We start from the raw sequence: 23,006 nt of genomic DNA on the forward strand, positions 1-23,006 counted from the left end.
CTCTTGCTTGTGAGGAAGTTGGGAAACACTCCCCGGGGAGCAGATAACAGATGTTTCTTAATAAAAACTTTCTATGAATGTAAAGAAAAAAATGTTTAAATAAAAGTTCATTAAAGACAAACCATAAACTTGATGCACTATATTATCACATTTGCATCCTTCAGCTATAATTCAGAAAAGCAACTGGTAGACCATTATGGTTTCCAGTCAATATCTTAACCTTGAGGAGCCATTGCATTATTCATAGGACGACTGCCTATTGTTTGGTAATCAGACATAATTATTTAGACGTCAAAGTTGTAATTACTTAAAAGTGCTTTGCTGTTTCCAAAAATAATTTGAGCCTGTGGCAATCAGCATTTGAACAATCATTGCCTGCAGTTCAATGACTCTTAGGTTTTAGAGTACGTAGTCAAGGTAATGGTGATCCTTAAAAAATTATTTCTGATCAACAAGTTGATAAACTGGAGTACTTCACCCATAAACATGAACATCATTAAGGTGACTGTGTTTAGCAAATTATCTCCACCAGTCAGGAACATCACTCTGAGCAAATTATCTCCTAAATACATGAACATTATTCTGCAAGCTGTCTGTGTTCAGTAAAATATCTCCCCCCATACATGAACAGCATTCTGTAAGGTGAGTGTGTTTAACAAATTATCTCCTAAATACATGAAAATTATTCTGCAAGCTTTGTCCAGTAAAATATCTCCATACATTAACATCATTATGTAAGGTGTCTGTGTTAAGCAAATCATCTCCCCCCCACACCATATACAAACATCATTTTGTAAGATGACCATCACTATGTTGAGCAGATCATCTCCCTGATACCTGAACATCATTCTTTGATCAAATTATCTCCCCTGATACCTGAACATTCTTTGAACAAATTATCTCCCCTATATATGAATATCAATCTGCAAAGTGATTGTGCAACACATGATCTCCACCAGTACATGAAAACCATTCTGTAAGGTAACTGTGTTGAACAAATTATCTCCTCCATACATGAATATCATTATGCAAGCTGACTATGTTGACCAAATTATCTCCCCATACGAGCTGGTATATGAACATTTTGTAAGGCGACTATATTCCATATTCCATAAGGTGACTGTTGAGCAAATTTTCTCCCCAATACATGAACATTATTCTGTAAGACTCCTGCATTAAGCAAATTATCTCCCCCGATACATGCACTTCATTCTGTACGATGACTGTGTTGAGCAAATTTATCTCCTCCCCATACATGCACTTCATTCTGCAAGATGACTGTTGAGCAAATTATCTCCCAATACATGAACATTATTCTGCAAGACGACTGTGTTGAGCAAATTTATCTCCCCCCATACATGAACATTATTCTGCAAGATGACTGTGTTGAGCAAATTTATCTCCCCCCATACATGAACATTATTCTGCAAGACGACTGTGTTGAGCAAATTTATCTCCCTCCATACATGAACATTATTCTGCAAGACGACTGTGTTGAGCAAATTTATCTCCCCCCATACATGAACATTATTCTGCAAGACGACTGTGTTGAGCAAATTTATCTCCCCCCATACATGATCATTATTCTGTAAGATGACTGTTGAGCAAATTATCTCCTAAATACATGAAAGTTATCCTGTAAGACTACTGCATTGAGCAAATTTAGCTCCACCCATACATGCACTTCATTCTGTAAGATGACTGTGTTGAGCAAATTTATCTCCCCCTATACATGGACTTCATTCTGCAAGATGACTGTGTTGAGCAAATTATCTCCCCCCATACATGAACATTATTCTGTAAGATGACTGTGTTGAGCAAATTATCTCCCCCCATACATGAACATCATGCTGTAAGGTGACCATGTTGAGCAAATTATCTCCTAAATACATGAAAGTTATTCTGCAAGATGACTGTTTTGAGCAAATTTATCTCTCCCCCAGCACCCCCCCCCCCCCCCACACCTGAACATCATTCTGCAAGACGACTGTGTTGAGCAAATTTATCTCCCCCCATACATGATCATTATTCTGTAAGATGACTGTTGAGCAAATTATCTCCTAAATACATGAAAGTTATCCTGTAAGACTACTGCATTGAGCAAATTTAGCTCCACCCATACATGCACTTCATTCTGTAAGATGACTGTGTTGAGCAAATTTATCTCCCCCTATACATGGACTTCATTCTGCAAGATGACTGTGTTGAGCAAATTATCTCCCCCCATACATGAACATTATTCTGTAAGATGACTGTGTTGAGCAAATTATCTCCCCCCATACATGAACATCATGCTGTAAGGTGACCGTGTTGAGCAAATTATCTCCTAAATACATGAAAGTTATTCTGCAAGATGACTGTTTTGAGCAAATTTATCTCTCCCCCAGCACCCCCCCCCCCCCACACCTGAACATCATTCTGTAAGGCGACTGTGTTTAACAAATTATAACTCATACATGCAACCGTAATCACCTGTTTTGAGCAATTTATCTCCACCGCTTTTGCGGTCGATAGGCAAGGTCGTACTGGTCCCAAAACTAAAGAAAAGTATATCTTGCATACAATAACTTGGCTTAGTCAAGTATACGACTCATTACTGTACCTGGCGTCAATAAGCCAAAGGTTTCATTGAACAATAACTAGAGAACAAGACTTAAGTGTTTAATTAAAGGTTGCAATTATGTATGTGTGTTACGTAGAATTTAGTAGCCAAAGATCAGTTATTTTCTTAATATGTATATATATGCGTTTACTTGGATATATTCGATATTGTCAGAAATTGTATTTATACATGTATGTGTAATCTTCAAATATATATGGAGGATATTAAATAAAAGAGCCGCGCTATGAGAAAACCAATATAGTGGGTTTGCTACCAGCATGGATCCAGACCAGCCTGCGCATCTGCGCAGTCTGGTCAGGATCCATGCTGTTCGCTAACAGTTTCTCTAATTGTAAGACTTTGAAAGCGAACAGCATGGATCCTGACCAGACTGCGCGGATGCGCAGGCTGGTCTTGATCCATGCTGGTCGCAAACCCACTCTGTTGGTTTTCTCATGGCACGGCTCAAATAATAATAATAACTCTATACCAAGTTACTGGTACATCATACTTGATCTGGATAATCTGTATCCTCTTAAATATATTGATCGGACACAATAAAAAAACACCAACAGTAATAATTATAAGTTTATTTTCTTGATAAATCTTTAAAAATGTAACAAAACAAGAACAAGCAACAGAATAAATATACCATAACAGCTACTCTTAATATTAAGCCAGTTGCTACAAGTAGTTGAAATTTTCAGTTGTAGCCACTTGGTTATATTTTGTCCAATAAAATTCAAAAACATTTTCCTTGGTTAAAAACAAGTGCTGGTAATATGAAAATAGTCATTAATTTATATCCTGGCAAAAGAGGTACACTACAGCTTTTACCTGGAAGATCAGCAAGTAATAATTTTAGCAAAGTTATCCCAATAACATACACACACAGGAACAAACACATGAATGGCATTTCAATAAAAGAACTGAACAAAAACACTCTATTACAAAATTGATGGTGATAAAAAATATGCCTTAAAATTGTGTGCAAGTTAGTCAAAATGACAAATATTAAAACACACTTTGTTTTTGTGCAAGATTATCACAGCTCTCAACATATATATACAACATGCTTAAAACTCTCAGGATAAAATTCATAGAAACGTAAACAGATAAATACAATGCAGTGTCATTAAACTAAAGTATATCACAGTTCTGTAATGTTCAGCTCTCAAAGGTGTATTGCTCTCCTGTAACCGCAACAAACTTGAATTTTCTATAATTATAAGAATTTAACTTTTTAATCTCATGACATTAAATATTACAGTAACTGTAAAAAACATGTGAAGGAACAGTCATATATAGTAGTTTAAGCAGATTTCAGCAGCTGTTTACATATGGTAGGTACAGCTTTAACACTTCATTTCTATGGCGAGTGCCAATGTTTTGTACCCTCTCGTTATAGACATAGTGAGCGTAATCTCTGCGCTGGTCCACCTCAGGGTTCAGCAGGACAACCTTTTCATCAACTGGAATTCGAGTTCTCGATGCACTCCCACCTGGTAGAACTTTGATCTTACTTGGTTGGGACAGAGGTCGACCATACTCATTCAATGATTCATTTGCCTAAAATAACAAAAGTTTTACATGAAATAGTAAAAATACTAATACCCACACACATATACTGTATGTATACTTCTCGTATAAAGCTGAAATAAACTAACAATAAAATACAGCATAACAATTAAATTTGTATGAGTAGCCTCATACTCAAAAGTACCAGACTGTAATACCAAGATACCATGCTGCAGAGAAAGCTTACTCTGAATCTAGAGACATTATTTTATAAGAATCTCACACTCGCTGAACATGTAGACAGAAATATCTGGCTCTAGGGTAACTGTCTAGGTGGTAACGAGGCTCTGCAGAGTTACCGCAAAAACGTTACTTGACAGTTAGATATTTCCATCCATAGTCACAACCACTGACAGTTTGTTTTTTGCATACCATATTCTTCATATAATGAAAGCAATAAATTAAAATGAATCTTTTTCTTTTAGGCACTATTTTATTATAGTAGCACATGGAATTACACATTTATTTATAAATTATAGCACACGAGTCATCTTACACAACAGGTATAAGAGTTCCTTCAGCCTCAGCAAAACACAAGAAAATAACTGTCTTCTCCTGTGCATAACCAAACCAAAAAGAAAAATCCCAAATGTGCAGTCCAGGAGCATGCATGCAATGATAGTCTTTAACTCTGTGTGACACTCAGAAAATCAAGTTACCAGGTGAGACTTTGCTTTCGCTGATTGAAAATTGCTAGGGATGATGCACAGTATAATTAAATACTGATGGAAATAAAATTGGAATTTAAATGTATTTCAGATCTAAAAATAAATTCTTGTATATATACAACTAAATGGGAACGCAAAGCAGTAAGGGAGAAAACTACAGACAGGGAAGAGAACATGATCCCTGCTGAAGCTTAGGTCTCAATAGTAACAGTAGGAGATGTTCAAATAAAAGCAAGTTATATTCCCTATTCCAGCCAGATTAACAGAAATGGTAGCAGACATTTCAAATAAAAGCAATTATACTTTCCCTATTCAAGCTTAGTTTACAGTAAAGGTAAGGATATCTTGCTTGTTCAAGTTCTGTTAACAGTAATGGTAGGGGACATTCAAATAAAAGCAAGTTATGTTCAAGCCAGATTAACAGAAATGATAGGAGACATTCAAATAAAAACAACAATATCTTCTCTTTTCAAGTTGGGTTAACAGTAATGGTACGGGACATTTAACTAAAATCAATTACAAGTGAGAGCTAGTTCAACAGTAACAGTAAGGGATATTCACATAAAACAATGGGTATACCCTCTGTTCAACCTATGTTAACAGCAATAGTAAGGGACCTACATGCAGAAGCAAAAACATGTTCAGTGTTAAAGCTAGGTTAACATTTACAGCAGGAATCAGATAACTGAAAGGACAAATTAACTCTTCAACCTAGGCTCAGAGTAAAGGTAGAGGACATAAATTTTTAGATAAAAGCAAGGTAATGGCCAATGTTTCGAGATAAACAAGAATAGCAAAGGACATTCAGATAAAAGGAAGGGCAGGGTCATTGTTCAAGCCAGGTTAACAATAAAAGCAAGGGGCATTCAGATAAATGGAAGCACATAGCCACTGTTTGAGCTAGTTTAACAATAATAGCAAGGGACAGTCAAATAAATGGAAGGGCACGGCCGCTGTTTGAGCTAGTTTTATAATAATACCAAGGCATATTCAGATTAAAGCAAGGACAAGTTCACTGCTCAAGCTTGAAACAAAGGTATTGCTAGAGAAGTGAAGGTGTTGGTGAGGGGGGCAGCAAACAAAAATAATTTACAAATACCGGTAGAATGCTGTACCTGTTGTAGTGTCAAACTTAACATATAAGCTTTTTAATATACCTTTACTGCTTTAAGGTACATTAAAGAAGATGCAGCATGATACATTGCATAAGAATCTACAAACAGAAGCAAGGACCATGTTCTATTTATGTAAAGGGCCTAGCATGGCAAGGGCATACAAATAAATGAAAGGTTTTAAATACTAAGGTTGGAAAAATATATAATTTGGATAAAATCAAAAGCATGGTCATGTTTTTTGTGCGAGTGTAACTTTGCCTCCTCTAACTCGACTTACCTTTTTCGCCGTTTTTAACTAATGAAATACACAATTATGTCAGCATGTTATAATTAATGTGTGATTTTGTAATGTTTACATATATAATAATTACATGAAAAAAAATTCTGAAACTTTTAGTAAAATTGTGCATAGTCTCACTTATTACTCCAAATGTCAGTTATTATCTGAACATCTCTTTTTCATAAACATACTATTACAGTTTGTCATTCTCTGAACATTTCTTCGATATTTCAGGCCTCAAGATAATAAAAATAAAATTTCATCAATATTTGTATTCAGCTGATTCAAAAATAAGGAAGAATGAATTTTGAAATTCTTCTTTAAAATTTTCAGAATTTCATTTGGTCATTGAGATTTAAAATCACCGATTTACTCAACCATGAAATCCACAAAAACAAGTCCCCCATGAATAATAACGACCTCTTAGTAAGTAGCAGGAAAACCAAATAGTAACACGAAGACATATATAACTAGAAAATGCTTTTGTAAAAAAGCGCATGTCTCCCCCAATGCAAAGTCCTATAGGCAAGAAGTCAATAGGGGTCAGGAGCAAAAGTCAAAGAGACACTGATGGTTGGCTGCAATAGGGATCATCTACTTGGCATGTCCAATCATCCCGCTAAATTTCAACACTCCTGGCCTAGTGGTTCTCAAGTCACTGTTCAGGCTTCTGTGACCTTGACCTTTGATCAAGTGACCTCAAAATAAATAGGGGTCATCTACTCTGCAAGTCCAATCATCCTATTAAGTTTCAACATTGTAGGTCAAGTGGTTCTCAAGTTATTTCCAAAAAATGATTTTACATGAACAGGCCACTGTGGCCTTGACCTTTAATAGACTGACCCCAAAATCAATAGGGGTCATCTACTCTGCATGTTCAATCATCCTATGAAGTTTCAACATTCTGGGTCAAGTGGTTCTCAAGTTATTGATCGGAACTGGTTATCAATGTTCAGGCCCCTGTGACCCTGACCTTTAACGGAGTGACCCCAAAAACAATAGGGGTCATTTACTCTGCATGAACAATCATCATATGAAGTTTCAACATTCTGGGTCAAGAGGTTCTCAAGTTATTGATTGGAAATGGTTTTCCATGTTCAGGCCCCTGTGGCCTTGACCTTTAACAGAGTGACCCTAAAATCATTTGGGGTCATCTACTCTGTATGACCAATCATCCTATGAAATTTCATCATTCTGGGTCAAGTGGTTCTCAAGTTACTGACCGGAAATGGTTTTCAATGTTCAGCCCCTGTGACCTTGACCTTTCACAGAGTGACCCCAAAATCGTTAGGGATCATCTACTCTGCATGACCAATCATTCTATTAAGTTTCAAAATTCTGGGTCAAGTGGTTCTCAAGTTACTGACCGGAAATGGTTTTCAATGTTCAGGCCCCTGTGACCTTGACCTTTAATGGAGTGACCCCAAAATCGATAGGGGTCATCTACTCTGCATGTACAATCATCCTATGAAGTTTCAACATTCTGGGTCAAGTGGTTCTCTAGTTATTGGTCGGAAATGGTTTTCCATGTTCAGGCCCCTGTGACCTTGACCTTTGACAAAGTGACCCCAAAATCAATAGGGGTCATCTACTCTTCATGACCAATCATCCTATGAAGTTTCAACATTCTGGGTCAAGTGGTTCTCAAGTTACTGACCGGAAATGGTTTTCAATGTTCAGGCCCCTGTGACCTTGACTTTTAATGGAGTGACCCCAAAATCGATAGGGGTCATCTACTCTGCATGTACAATCATCCTATGAAGTTTCAACATTCTGGGTCAAGTGGTTCTCTAGTTATTGATCGGAAATGGTTTTCCATGTTCAGGCCCCTGTGACCTTGACCTTTGACAGAGTGACCCCAAAATCAATAGGGGTCATCTACTCTTCATGACCAATCATCCTATGAAGTTTCAACATTCTGGGTCAAGTGGTTCTCAAGTTACTGACCGGAAATGGTTTTCAATGTTCGGGCCCCTGTGACCTTGACCTTTAATAAAGTGACCCCAAAATCGATAGAGGTCATCTACTTTGCATGTACAATCACCCTATTAAGTTTCAACATTCTGGGTCAAGTGGTTCTCTAGTTATTGATCGGAAATGGTTTTCCATGTTCAGGCCCCTGTGACCTTGACCTTTGACAGAGTGACCCCAAAATCAATAGGGGTCATCTACTCTTCATGATCAATCATCCTATGAAGTTTAAACATTCTGGGTCAAGTGGTTCTCAAGTTACTGACTGGAAATGGTTTTCAATGTTCGGGCCCCTGTGACTTTGACCTTTAATGGAGTGACCCCAAAAACAATAGGGGTCGTCTACTCCAGCAGCCCTACAACCCTATTAAGTTTGAAGGTTCTAGGTCAAATGGTTCTCCAGTTATTGCTCGGAAATGAAGTGTGACGGACGAACGGACGGATGGACAGACAGACGGACGGACAGGGCAAAAACAATATGTCTCCTGGGGGAGACATAAATATATGGGCCGTTCCATGAGAAAACCTGTACTAGTGACATGATATAATTATTGCATAATAAGTAGTTTACAATAACATAAAATCACTGTTTTTCTAACTAGAAACAAGTATATTGTAATATAGTTATCTAAGGCAAATCAGATTCTATCATATTATACAAATAAATGTTGTTTGTGTTGTCATGTAAACGAAAATTCCAATTTGAAAGCACCCACGCATAAGAAAATAAAGAGGTGTATAGATGAAAATGATGAAACAAAAAATAACCGCGGTTATTTTTCAGTAAAATCATTTTAAACTGTTCCTAAATATTGAAATGACTGATGTTTAGTAAGTGATAGGCAGCAACATCATACTACTTTCATGATGTTCTTAACGTCACATTTCAAAAATGCCTTCATTGACTAAAAGAATGTTCTTCATGTATATTTTGTTATCTCAATTTTGATTTTTTGCCACTAATATAGGCTTTCGGACCGTATGTTAATGCTGAATTTATTTTTTAGGTCCATTATTTATTTACCTGTGCAACTACTGTCATCTGATGCCAGGTCTTGGCTCTTTCTAGATAGTCCTTGAAATTCTCATCAAGGTCAGATCGACTGAAATAGACACAAGAAACTGAGAAAACCTTTATCAAGCAAGACACTGATGATTAAAACCTTAATTTGTAATTATAAAATACTGCAGTATTTCAAACTATAAATGACTGAAACTTTTCCTTAATATCTGACAAAATGTATGCGTTATTCAGAGCAGCAGGCTAGCAATGGGTCTTGTTAACATATCTCGATATTTTAGAGCTGCTACTTCAAATTTCCAAACACAGTTCCCTTGTCAGGACATAATCCTTAAAAGTGCCTTTTACCAGGTCTTAATTAGTCACAAATTAAAATATTTATGACTCTCCAATGATGACATGTCCTGTCATAAATCAATTGTCAAAATCACATGCCAAACCAAATACAACTGATTTTTCATGAGAATTCTCCAACAGTTGTAAATTGTCTAATCAAATCAGATTTTTTCTTTTAAGCTTATGATAACATGGAATTTAATTAAGCTTTCACTAACTGGAAAAAGACACATGTTATGATACACCTAAACAAGAGGGCCATGAAGGCCCTGTATCGCTCACCTGACCTACTGACCTAAAGATCATCAAGATTAACATTCTGACCAAGTTTCATTAAGATATGGTCATGAATGTGGTCTCTAAAGTGTTAACTAGCTTTTCCTTTGATTTGACCCAGTGACCCAGTTTCTGACCCCACATGACCTGGATTTGAACTTGATCTAAAGATCATCAAGATTAACATTCTGACTAAGTTTCATGAAGATACAGTCATAAATATGGCCTCTATAGAGTGTTAACAAGCTTTTCCTTTGATTTGACCTAGTGACCTAATTTTTAACCCCACCTGACCCAGATCTGAATTTGACCTGTAGATCATAAAGATCAACATTCTGACAAAGATTCATTAAGATATGGTCATAAATGTGGTCTCTACAGTGTTAACTAGCTTTTCCTTTGATTTGACCTGGTGACCTAGTTTTTGATCCTACATGACCCAGATTCAAACTGGACCTTGAGACCATCAAGATTAACATTCTGACCAAGATTCATGAAGATACAGTCATAAATGTGGACTCTACAGTGTTAAAAAGCTTTTCCTTTGATTTGACCTGGTGACCTAGTTTTTGATCCCAGATGACCCAATATCAAACTCGTCCAAGATTTTATTGAGGGTAACATTCTGAACAAGCTTCATTAAGATTGGGCCAAAATTGTGACCTCTAGAGTGTTAACAAGCTTTTCTTTTTATTTGACCTGGTGACCTAGTTTTTGACCCTAGATGACCCAATATCAAACTCATCCAAGATTTTATTGAGAGTAACGTTCTGACCAAGTTTCATTAAGACTGGGCCAAAATTGTGACCTAAGAGTGTTAACAAGCTTTTCTTTTGATTTGACATGGTGACCCAATATCGAACTCGTCCAAGAATTTATTGAAGGTAACACTTTGACCAAGTTTCATTAACATTATACCAAAATTGTGACCTCTAGAGTATTAACAGTCAAATTGTTGATGACGGACGATGGATGACGGACGGACGACTGAAGGAGGATGACGGACACAGGGCGATCACAAAAGCTCACCTTTGAGCACTTTGTGCTCAGGTGAGCTAAAAAGGCTAAAAGACACCTTAAGGTTAATATACACCAACCAATTTGTACCTACGTTCTTGCCAATTTGATTTTTTCCTCCATCTCAACATGTGATTCAGTTTTACTCAGCCAAGGTGTGCTCATACATAACTGGTTCCTTGGCAACATCAGCGGAGCAAGTGATGGCAGCCTTGTTAGTTCTGGGTAGTCAGATATTGACTGTAAGAGAATACAATCATATATCGCTGAATTAAAGTTTAAACATGAAGAATCATATGCAATACCGGTACTTCATCTACAGATATTTTTTTGTAAATACAACTTAGTAAGAAGTATTTTTAAATGTTAATTCTTGCTAACAGTCCTCAGAAAGTACAGTAAACCAGGGGCTGTTTTATGACAGCAATGCCAAACTATTCAAGTCTTGTCACAAAAAAGTTGAATGAATGAATATAATGACATAAACAAGTACAAAAGGGGCAGATAATTTGCTTAACTGCAAGTAAGAGTCATTGAACTTCCCCCTATCATCATGCTAAATGGAACACTAGCTTACATACAAAAAATGCTAATCTAAAAAGGGACATAACTTTGTCAAAAGGCCAAGTAGAGTCCATTCCCACTAATGGTTACAAAGATACTAGCTTCCATACAAAAACAACCAATCTGAATGACCACAATGATGAATAGGCAAGTACAGTAGCTCTACAAATTCCTCGGAGTAGTCCAGCTAAAACAGTAACTGAAATACCTTTGCTTCTGAAGAATTTCCTAGCAGATTTACATCTAATCTGTAAAGAAGGACCTGACTCTTGGACTGGCTGACAGACAGTAACAGCTGGAACAGTCCTGTCATCAACTTCCTACACATAAACAATAAAAATATTCAAAATTAAATTATATTAAATATATTAAGGTAGTTCTGCATGTTTGATAAAACGAAATGATGGCAAACGTCATTTATCCGGAAAAAACGTAGAATACAGCCTGGATTCGGCGTATGGTAATGAAAATCATTTTATGAATAAATGGCAAACTTTGAGTAAATTTATTATAATGGCACTGTTACTATCATATGATATTAAAATATCTGACACGTTAATTAACAAGAGGACCATGATGGTCCTGAATCGCTCACCTATCCCCACATGACCCAGTGTTCAACTGAGTATGACGTCGTTATTTCTATTATTTGACATAGTGACCTAGTTTTTGAGCACATGTGACCTAGATATCATCAAGATAAAAAATTCTGACCAATTTTCATGAAGATCCATTGAAAAATATGGCCTCTAGAGAGGTCACAAGGTTTTTTCTATTTTTAGACCTACTGACCTAGTTTTTGAACCCATGTGACCCAGTTTCGAATTTGACTTAGATATCATCAAGATGAACATTCTGACCAATATTCATGAAGATCTCATGAAAAATATGGCCTCTAGAGAGGTCACAAGGTTTTTCTATTTTTAGATCTACTGACCTAGTTTTAAACCCCACATGACCCAGTTTTGAACTTGACCTAGATATCTTCAAGGTAAACATTCTGACCAATTTTCATGAAGATCCATTGAAAAATATCGCCTCTAGAGAGGTCACAAGGTTTTCCTATTTTTAGACCTACTGACCTAGTTTTTGACCCCACGTGACCCAGTTTTGAACTTGACCTAGATATCATCAAGGTGAACATTCTGACCAATTTTCATGAAGATCCATTGAGAAATATGGCCTCTAGAGAGGTCACAAGGTTTTTCTATTTTTATATCTACTGTCCTAGATTTTGACCCCACATGACCCAGTTTCGAACTTGACCTAGATATCATCAAGGTGAACATTCTGACCAATATTCATGAAGATCTCATGAAAAATATGGCCTCTAGAGAGGTCACAAGGTTTTTCTATTTTTAGATCTACTGACCTAGTTTTTAACCCCACGTGACCCAGTTTCGAACTTGACCTAGATATCATCAAGATGAACATTCTGACCAATTTTCATGAAGATCCATTGAGAAATATGGCCTCTAGAGAGGTCACAAGGTTTTTCTATTTTTAGACCTACTGACCTAGTTTTTGACCCTACGTGACCCAGTTTCGAACTTGACCTAGATATCATCAAGGTAAACATTCTGACCAATATTCATGAAGATCTCATGAAAAATATGGCCTCTAGAGAGGTCACAAGGTTTTTCTATTTTTAGATCTACTGACCTAGTTTTTAACCCCACGTGACCAAGTTTCGAACTTGACCTAGATATCATCAAGATGAACATTCTGACCAATTTTCATGAAGTTCAATTGAGAAATATGGCCTCTAGAGAGGTCACAAGGTTTTTCTATTTTTAGACCTACTGACCTAGTTTTTGATCCCACGTGACCCAGTTTCGAACTTGACCTAGATATCATCAAGGTGAACATTCTGACCAATTTTCATGAAGATCTTGTGAAATATATGGCCTCTAGAGAGGTCACAAGGTTTTTCTATTTTTAGACCTACTGACCTAGATTTTGATGGCACGTGACCCAGTTTCGAACTTGACCTAGGTATCATCAAGCTGAACATTCTGACCAACTTTCATAAAGATCCCATGAAAAATGTGACCTCTAGAGTGGTCACAAGCAAAAGTTTACGGACGCACGGACGGACGACGGACACCGCGCGATCACAAAAGCTCACCTTGTCACTTTGTGACAGGTGAGCTAAAAATTATGTCTTAAAATTAGCGTGAAATGTGCGGTTCTCTTTAATCATGGTTAAATATCTTAAAAATAAGCACACAGACCTATACATTTTATTTCACCACATTATAGGCCATATGTTTATTTACAACTTTGCAAACTTCCATTAAAATCTACATTGTAGAAAAATTTCTATTCGTGAAAATGTTATGATTTTCCCCATAGAAATCCATTATGAAAAATTGTGTGAGGTCCAAATTTTTCAAATCAGTCTAGCAAAAAATCAAGCACAAGACCCTATCTTTTTATTTGCTGAATTTTCTAAATATATTCTGAAGTATTGAAAAATCAGAGTTTTAATCAAATTCTACTTTGTAGAAAAAATTTCGATCCAAACGTGCAGAACTACCTTCATATAAATAGTAACAAATTTACATTGAAATCATACAAATATGGTCTCTGGCAGAACGTCTGCATGATCTGATGTGGATGTAATATAGCAATGTATGAATTATGATAAAAAGTTCAATGCATAGCTCTATGCCTTCTGGCAAATGATACACCAAGTTTCCCAATGGCTCTTTCACTATTACTGCACTAGGTGTGCCATTATCACCATAATTATGACAAACCCATTCAGTATTTTAAACTCTTAATCTTACCCAAAGATTACCCACAAGTCTACAACATTAATACTTTTTTCATTTAAAAGCCACTGTGGTAAGTATTTTATTTGTATTAACACAGTAGCATCCTACAGTCCCTATTGGAGCTCAATTATTAATGTTTTGCTGTACTGCAGTCAATTCTACAATTGGATAAATTACAAATCACTTTCTGAAATAAATAAGCTTGAATTTATATATACTATTACAAGGATGCAGATCTTTATAGTCTTAAATTCTTGCAACAAACTTAACTATCTACATTATGTGTGTATGTACTGAATGTGCTGACACAGGTATACATTTACCTATTTTCTGGCGTCCTATTGAAGTTGAGCAGCATGCCTATCTGGTGGAACCCTGCGGCTAACAGTGTTTTCTTGAGTTTCATGTTCACCCAGAGAGGTCGGACAGAAAGATCCGAGACCTTTAACTGAATCTCTGGAGCATGTTTTGTTACACTCAGCTGAAAAAGTGTGAATTCAGAAAATGTCATTATGTTGTTAGGTTTAATTTTTTTTGAAAAACATAACATACCAAAAGCAAATGGTAAATATATCCAAACATTCCTTACAGAACAAATAATTATAGGTTATTAGCTTTGTATCAAGAAATATGCACATGGTCTGCAGCAGAAATATTGTGCGACTTTAAAAGTGCAACATCATTCCCCTTACAGAAGAAAAAGGCCTGCTGCGTACTCTTCCTGTGTACATACAGCGTATATGATGCGTACATGATGTGTACTGAAATCAAAGGCTTTAAATAGTACGCAGGATATACACCGCACATACACCGATAGTACGTTTGTAGTACACTTTTGACATGCAAATGAGCTCTGCCGCGTACTACTTGCTGCGTACATGCTGTGGACTACATAGTACACAGGATGTACGCTGGAGGAATTTAGTATGCGGGAAATAGTACGCAGCATGTACACGGCACATACACTTTTCACATGCAAATGAGCCTGCGGTGTACTACCCCTGCGGCGTACATGCTGTGTACTCCTGCGGCGTACATGCTGTGTACTCCTGCGGCGTACATGCTGTGTACTCCTGCGGCGTACATTCTGTGTACTCCTGGCCCGAGTCCTGCGGCGTACATGCTGTGTACTCCTGCTGCATACATGCTGTGTACTCTTGTGGCGAAACTGCTGTGATAATGTAAATTCCTTACCCCACCAACTTTCTTATGCAAATGCTGATCATTTGGACAGAAAAAAACAGAAAAAAGATAAGTGACATGCATCAATAAGTATTTACCCTTACCAAAATAATGTAGATTGATGTTATGAAATAAATTAGTATGCTTTTCTTCATCCACTTTTCAATGAAATAAATCAATTTTTGTAGCATGTAATTTGGTAAACATCTGAACAAAATGGCGTAACTGCATCAAGGGGAAACAACTTTAATGCAACTAAATATAAGTGTTATAAATTTCGAAGTATCTGCGGTGTACATGCAGTGTACTATTTTCTTGTACAAGTCCCTCCTGCGTACATGCAGTGTACTCCTTAAATTTTCAGAGTCTGTGCTGCGTACTTGAAGTGTACTAGTGACCTCCTGCGTACATGCTGTGTACTCGTCGAAATAGTACACGGCATGTACGCGGCATGCGGTGTATGTAAAATGTACTCCTCTGGCGTACTACTGTGTTCGCGGCATATACACAGCAAATACGCAGCATGTACGCCACAGAGGCTTGCTTCTGTAAGGGGATCCGGCTGAAAGAAGGGAGTGCATATATAATTTGTCCATGAAGAAATAATAAACTTCTCATATTGTATGCATCTACTCTTATTAATATTATATAAATGATATAAATTTGCTTTCTAGCCAGAGTGAAGTTGTAAATATTGTCATTAATAAACTTTTTATCACAACAACCCGTGAAAATGATGTCACAAATTACGTCACACATGCAACATGGAGATGGAACATCAATTATTTATTTATTTATTTTGCTGGGTTTCACGTCACACTGACACAATTATAGGTCTGTCATATGGCAACTTTCCAACTTTGATGGTGGAGGAAGACCCCAGGTGCCCCTCCGTGCATTATTTCATCACAAGCAGGCTCCTGGGTAAGAATGGCTTCCTCACGTGAGGCTCGAACCCACATCGGTGAGGGGCAAGTGATTTGAAGTCAGCGACTGTAACCACTTGGCCACAGAGGCCCCTGGAACATCAATTAGGATTTAAACTTTCATGTTTCATTGTAACTAAACTGAGTTTTGAAATTAGTAAGTCATTATGCATTGTATTGCATATAAACAATTATACTCATTAGAATTTGCATATCTCTCGCTGTTGTTGCAAGTCACTGGTGTCTACAGCAAAAGTACCATTCTCTAATGAGGCCCAACATTTGGTACCAAAACTTTCATGTCCCTTAATTTATGACTGATAAGAGCAGTTGATGCGACAAAGTCTTGTGTACTGCTATCCTGTCAAGTAGCTCTGTCAGGTATCCTCTAAACCATCTCAAAATTGAAAACCACCCTAAACTATTATGTAGCAGTATATACATACCAGATCAATGATGAGGGAAATGTTGTCCTGGGTTATAGGTAAAACTCCACACAGGCTCTGAACTAATTCTTTACAATCAGCTATTTCTGAAAACAAAATTCTCTTCTTTCAAAATATATAAAAATAAAACATTGAGCATTTGCATCAACTTACTGAAGTCTTATGATATCCACGAAGTTAATTTTGTCAATTACTTGAAATATTTGGGACATGAAATTTACCTTTATAAACATTAGGCAGGAACAACAGAAACTGGACTTTAGTTACTGCTTGAAAAAGCATTAATATATTGACAATACAAAGATGCTGGTTGGTTTTATTGGGTAAAAAATCACATTAACAGCTGAATTCCAGGACTCATACACACCAATGTTTAAATTCTCAAATTTAGACCTAGACATAGGAATGCCATATATTTAATTTGCTATCACTTTCTTTATAGTAAAAAATAGGATTTATATATGAAAATGACTGCCCATTTCAAAAGCTTTTGACAACATGTTTAATAACTTGATTTTATAACACTGACGTCTAAGTTACCTGGTAGTAAGAAACTTTACATAAAGCACGAAAATCTTAGTAAAAGTTACAAAAATCATTTCCAAAACACCTATGGGATAACCTTTTTTCCTATTATTTTTTTGTGCATGCAAAAACATCAGAATCGGACTTTCATTCTCAATATTTATGTGAAGGGAGCCCTGCATCATAGAACATTTTACAGTCAGTCATGTGCTGAAAACTTATATTTCCTGAAAAGCAAAGAAATTTCACAACTTTGGGTTCCTTTTAAGCAAATCTGATGATGAAACTTCCAATGATGGTGTTTTTGTAAACAGAATTGCAAAAACGTCTAAAGCTGTTGTAACTGGGAAATGACTTATGTAACTGGAAGTTATATTTTCATGCTTTAGGTTACATTTCTAACTAGATGCTGATGAACAGACTGGTCTGGATCCATGCTGGTCGCAAATGCACTATGTTGGTTTTCTCACGGTGCGGCTCATTTACTGATAGAAGTGGCCCAAACAAAATGCTGGTAAAACTTGAATCAACTGAAGTAAAGGAAAAAATTATCATACCAAGCAATGATCTGACGGCATCATACGTCGGAATCAGAAGTTCATCTCTGTTCCAATGTGGATAAATCACATAAGGATTATTCAGTGATGACCCCTTGGACTGAAAATGGAAGCCTAGCAACTTGAGAAGGTCAAGGGCACCTTCACCTCCCATGATGTCATCACTGAGAAGTGTCGTCTGCTTATTATTCTCCTCAGTGTGAAGCCTCTTTAATGAACTGTCAAGCTGAAAAAAAAATCAGTCTTACTGTCTTAAAATGCAGGTTAAAAGTTAACTTCTAAATATGATTTAATTCAAATTCTTATTTTTTTTAGTGTTCGAAACCATAGTTAAAATCTCCATACAATGTTTCAGACAGCCTTGAAATAGCTTTCTACAGGCACTTTTTTATATTTACATATTAATTTCTTTATCATTATATTGTTAGGAGGTAGCTCAGATACATGTACACTAAGCATACAATTTTTATGAAAACCAAACACTTGAATCAAGCATGCTCCAAGATCACCTTGACCCAAATTATTTCCGACATCAAAATCAAATAAGCTACACCCTGGGATAGCAGTCAATATTTCTATATGATAACTTCCCCTATAAACAAGAATAAATTGTATAACTTAAAACAACAAATAGGGCAACAAGCAATCTCAATTTTGTAAAGGTTTGCCTTTTCTAACTACAAAAGCAAATGAATATATCAGAAGATAATGTTAGACTGCAACCCTTACAGAAGCAAGCCTCTGTGGCGTACATGCTGCGTATTTGCTGTGTATATGCCGCGAACACAGTAGTACGCCAGAGGAGTACATTTTACATACACCGCATGCCGCGTACATGCCGTGTACTATTTCGACGAGTACACAGCATGTACGCAGGAGGTCACTAGTACACTTCAAGTACGCAGCACAGACTCTGAAAATTTAAGGAGTACACTGCATGTACGCAGGAGGGACTTGTACAAGAAAATAGTACACTGCAAGTACACCGCAGATACTTCGAAATTTATAACACTTATATTTAGTTGCATTAAAGTTGTTTCCCCTTGATGCAGTTACGCCATTTTGTTCAGATGTTTACCAAATTACATGCTACAAAAATTGATTTATTTCATTGAAAAGTGGATGAAGAAAAGCATACTAATTTATTTCATAACATCAATCTACATTATTTTGGTAAGGGTAAATACTTATTGATGCATGTCACTTATCTTTTTTCTGTTTTTTTCTGTCCAAATGATCAGCATTTGCATAAGAAAGTTGGTGGGGTAAGGAATTTACATTATCACAGCAGTTTCGCCACAAGAGTACACAGCATGTATGCAGCAGGAGTACACAGCATGTACGCCGCAGGACTCGGGCCAGGAGTACACAGAATGTACGCCGCAGGAGTACACAGCATGTACGCCGCAGGAGTACACAGCATGTACGCCGCAGGAGTACACAGCATGTACGCCGCAGGGGTAGTACACCGCAGGCTCATTTGCATGTGAAAAGTGTATGTGCCGTGTACATGCTGCGTACTATTTCCCGCATACTAAATTCCTCCAGCGTACATCCTATGTACTATGTAGTCCACAGCATGTACGCAGCAAGTAGTACGCGGCAGAGCTCATTTGCATGTCAAAAGTGTACTACAAACGTACTATCGGTGTATGTGCGGTGTATATCCTGCGTACTATTTAAAGCCTTTGATTTCAGTACACATCATGTACGCATCATATACGCTGTATGTACACAGGAAGAGTACGCAGCAGGCCTTTTTCTTCTGTAAGGGAATTTACTTGAGCAAAGTAAGAAACGCTAAAAATGTATGGAAAATTACAACAAAAGGTCATCATGCTAAATGTTGCCTACTGGTATCTATTTCATATATGATACTCCATAAAGAAAAGTAGTTATTCAACTTACCAAGTCAATGAGATCAAGTAAAACCTGGGGCTGCTTGGCGTGGTTACGTAACAGGGTACCAAGATGGCGCTGAAGCTCATGTAGGTTTTCCTGCTTCTTCTTTACTGTAAAACATACATACAAATTAGCTTATATTTTCTAACAGATATGTTTGCTGCTAACACCTGACACTGCTTCTGCTTTTTTATTTTCATGTTCATATTTGTTTCCATAATATTTGTCATGACTATGCATATTCAATCTATTGTCAAAACCTCAACAATTAATTTAACATTTTACTAACCCTGTCAATTTAACTACCAGCTTCACTGTAACTTAAAAAGGCTATTAAGCAAAACTGCTATGGTAAGCTGCTGCTGCAGAAATCATGTTAGTATGAGAAGCAGTGGAATATTGGAGCAGAAGTTAAGTGGGTAAGATTTTTTCCTGCTCGGTAAACTCAGTAAAACCTCCATGGAATCATTATTGTGGCTCTACCAGTACTGGTGTTTGCAACCATAGTACTACAGTACAGTGCAAAATATGCCAGAAGCAATATGCCTATCAAGTTTTAAACTCGTAGGTCAAAGCAGTCAAAAGCTATTGAAAACAGAGGATTAGCACCATCGCATAATAAATCACTTCATATGACAGTGACCATAATCCTTCACTTAGAAACCTAAAAATCAAGAGGGGTCTAATGGTGAATGTTCTTTTTTGTACTAACAGTCATTGTGACCATGACTCTGGACCCAATGACCTCAAAATAGGGGTCATCTAATACCCATGAGCAATGTACCTGCTTAGTTTGAAGATCATAGTTGAAGCATTCTTAAGCTGTTGAGGGAAATGAAATTGCTAAATACGGGAAGAGACGGACAGACAACTTGTGCCATCTCATATGTCCCTTCAGGCACATAAAAATTGGAATTTCAAGTGTGACAGATAAACACCATTCTGCTAAAATAACTTTTAAAAAGTAGCAAAATATCTACCTGGAGCAAGAACAGGTTTCAGGTTAAGATATTCCCGCCCAGTTTCCTCCTCTACCTCTGCCTCAGATTGGTCGAGATTCTGGTCCAACATGGCATGACGTATCTCACTCAGGTTTATATATACATCCTTACCAATCAAAACAAAGGCACTCCAGTATAATGGGTCATTGTATCTACAAATTAAAAGAAAGTATTACGAATCTTTACAGAAATAATTTATCATATTTTATTGTAATTAAAAAGTTAATCCATGGAACACCTGAAAACTGACCTTAAATACTGCAGCTTTCACCCTTTTTCAGGTGGAATATAAAATATCTACTTTGTTACATGAAAGTTTTCAAGATTATCAGTAAATGAAGATAGTTGGACAGTATTGCATCTATCTGTGAATTAAATAAAGCCAGACTAGTAGTTGTAGTCTAGTTTACCTGTCATCTTGTCTGAGAGCTTCTATGGCAGTTGAGATGGCAGTAGCAGACTGTGCACCACTCTGTAAGGCGAGGTAAAAACTTGTGTAGAACTTCTCCACTGCCAAGTCAGGAAGCGGCCACATGTTGGTTAATACGCACTGAGCACCTACAACAAAAAATCATTTAATGAGTTATAAAAGCAAACTAGAGAACAAAGTTCCATGCTAATATCTTACAATAAACATGGTAAGGCATGTTAATAAAAACACTGCCAGTGGAAACTATACTCCAATATTAACTGGGCAATATGCAAGACCAAATTATGGTTCTAGGTAACAATAATTCTCTTTAAAATTTTGTAGCAGTGTACAAGTTACAAAGCTATTTCTCAGTTAGTAATCAAGACAAGACTGCCTCACAATCTATACACTATGTAAAAGACTTAGGGTACTTTTTCTACTAAATCTCATTATACAAATGATGATAAAAATGTGTAGTCTGTAGTGCAAACAAGACTGAAATTCTGGCAAAATAAAATTGCTTGTTTTGGGTTTAGGGCTGTTTTTCAACAGTATTTCAGTTATGTAACAGCAGTTAAGCTGACCAGAATTCCTGTATTCTGTACCAGTACAAACCTGTTCTCTATGTGGGCAGGCTCAAATACAATTATGGTTCAAGACTACCAATTTCCAATTTATTGCAAATAATACTCATAACTAAATGAGCACCTAAAGACATCCATCCTCCTCCTATAACTCTAGCGGAGAAGTTGGCAGCTAATGAGTTCTGTTACAAAATCAAGAAACACTGACAAGTTAGTACAGCACTGCATTGAACTTAATACTATTAACCCTTAGCTTGCTGCAGGCGAATTTAACAGCCTTTGCAAACAGCTTGGAACCAGATCAGATGCCGATTAAATCGGCGTCTGATCAGGTTCCAAGCTGTTTGCTACTCTGACAATATTTCTTCCAATTTTGGAGCAAATTGAATGAACTTTACAATTTTAGCAGACGACATTTCCAGCAGACGACAATTTATCTAGCATGCTAAAGGTTAAAAATGTCTGGAAACATCACTTTAGAAGCAAAATAAAGGTAAATTCTTCACCAGCAGCTATAAATGCACTTGGCAGCAGATATCCTGACTGTATTGTTTCTCTCCTGTATGCATTGTGTGCCATATTGAGGACAACAAGTTGTGCAGTGAGTTTGAGCCCCAGGATGTCATCAGCACTTATCACGTAGGAATCCTCGGTGGGTATGTCCTCACCAGCATCTACTGGGGATGGGGCAAGTGCTATCAAACCTTCATGCCAACATCCATATGTCACTGTCAAATATAAAGTTTGGTGCTACTTTTGTAATAAACTTTTGTAAAAATAATGCAAAATAATATATGAAAAGTCAAAACTGAAAGATAATTTTCACTATCAGACAAAGCTTACATTATGTGTTTTCAAAAAGCAAAGACTTTGGTTATATGATAAAAAAGTTTATTTTCTTGATTAATCTATGCATACCACTAATTATGCAACATTTAGCTAAGACATGCAGTATATGTAGTCAAGCCTCACACTGACTGTATATTTTCAACAAGCCTTTTAAGACAATGTTTCAATATATTATGCTCTGAAAAATAGTGCAATCCTAACATGTGTGATATTTTTACAAGATAGTTTTGTTTTGTTGGTTTGTTTTGGGTTTAACGCCATTTTTCAACAGTATTTCAGTCATGCAACGGCGGGCAGTTAACCTAACCAGTATTCCTGGATTCTATACCAGTACAAACCTGTTCTCCGCAAGTAACTGCCAACTTCCCCACATGAATCAGAGGTGGAGGACTAATGATTTCAGACACAATGTCG

The 23,006-nt window shown here is 36.8% G+C and overlaps 1 protein-coding gene across 2 annotated transcripts in view; it reads right to left on the minus strand.

Moving 5' to 3' along the window:
* Positions 1-3,177: 3,177 nt before the first annotated feature.
* LOC123548423 (tetratricopeptide repeat protein 28-like) overlaps positions 3,178-23,006 on the minus strand; it is a 44,939-nt gene continuing 25,110 nt past the window's right edge. Inside the window, exons 10-21 of one of the 2 annotated variants that reach the window (XM_045335680.2) lie at positions 22,250-22,471; positions 21,158-21,305; positions 20,727-20,899; positions 19,753-19,856; positions 17,845-18,070; positions 16,763-16,848; positions 14,532-14,689; positions 11,637-11,748; positions 10,959-11,104; positions 9,239-9,317; positions 6,241-6,258; positions 3,178-4,171 (exon numbers count right to left, since the gene is read on the minus strand). In XM_045335680.2, the coding sequence (XP_045191615.2) occupies positions 3,926-4,171; positions 6,241-6,258; positions 9,239-9,317; positions 10,959-11,104; positions 11,637-11,748; positions 14,532-14,689; positions 16,763-16,848; positions 17,845-18,070; positions 19,753-19,856; positions 20,727-20,899; positions 21,158-21,305; positions 22,250-22,471 (1,718 nt within the window). In that variant the 3' untranslated portion in view covers positions 3,178-3,925. The remainder of the gene's footprint in view (positions 4,172-6,240; positions 6,259-9,238; positions 9,318-10,958; positions 11,105-11,636; positions 11,749-14,531; positions 14,690-16,762; positions 16,849-17,844; positions 18,071-19,752; positions 19,857-20,726; positions 20,900-21,157; positions 21,306-22,249; positions 22,472-23,006) is intronic. The other variant, XM_053524771.1, reaches the window with a different exon arrangement.

This window comes from Mercenaria mercenaria, chromosome 15 (genome assembly GCF_021730395.1).
Source record: "Mercenaria mercenaria strain notata chromosome 15, MADL_Memer_1, whole genome shotgun sequence".
Lineage (NCBI taxonomy): Eukaryota > Metazoa > Mollusca > Bivalvia > Venerida > Veneridae > Mercenaria > Mercenaria mercenaria.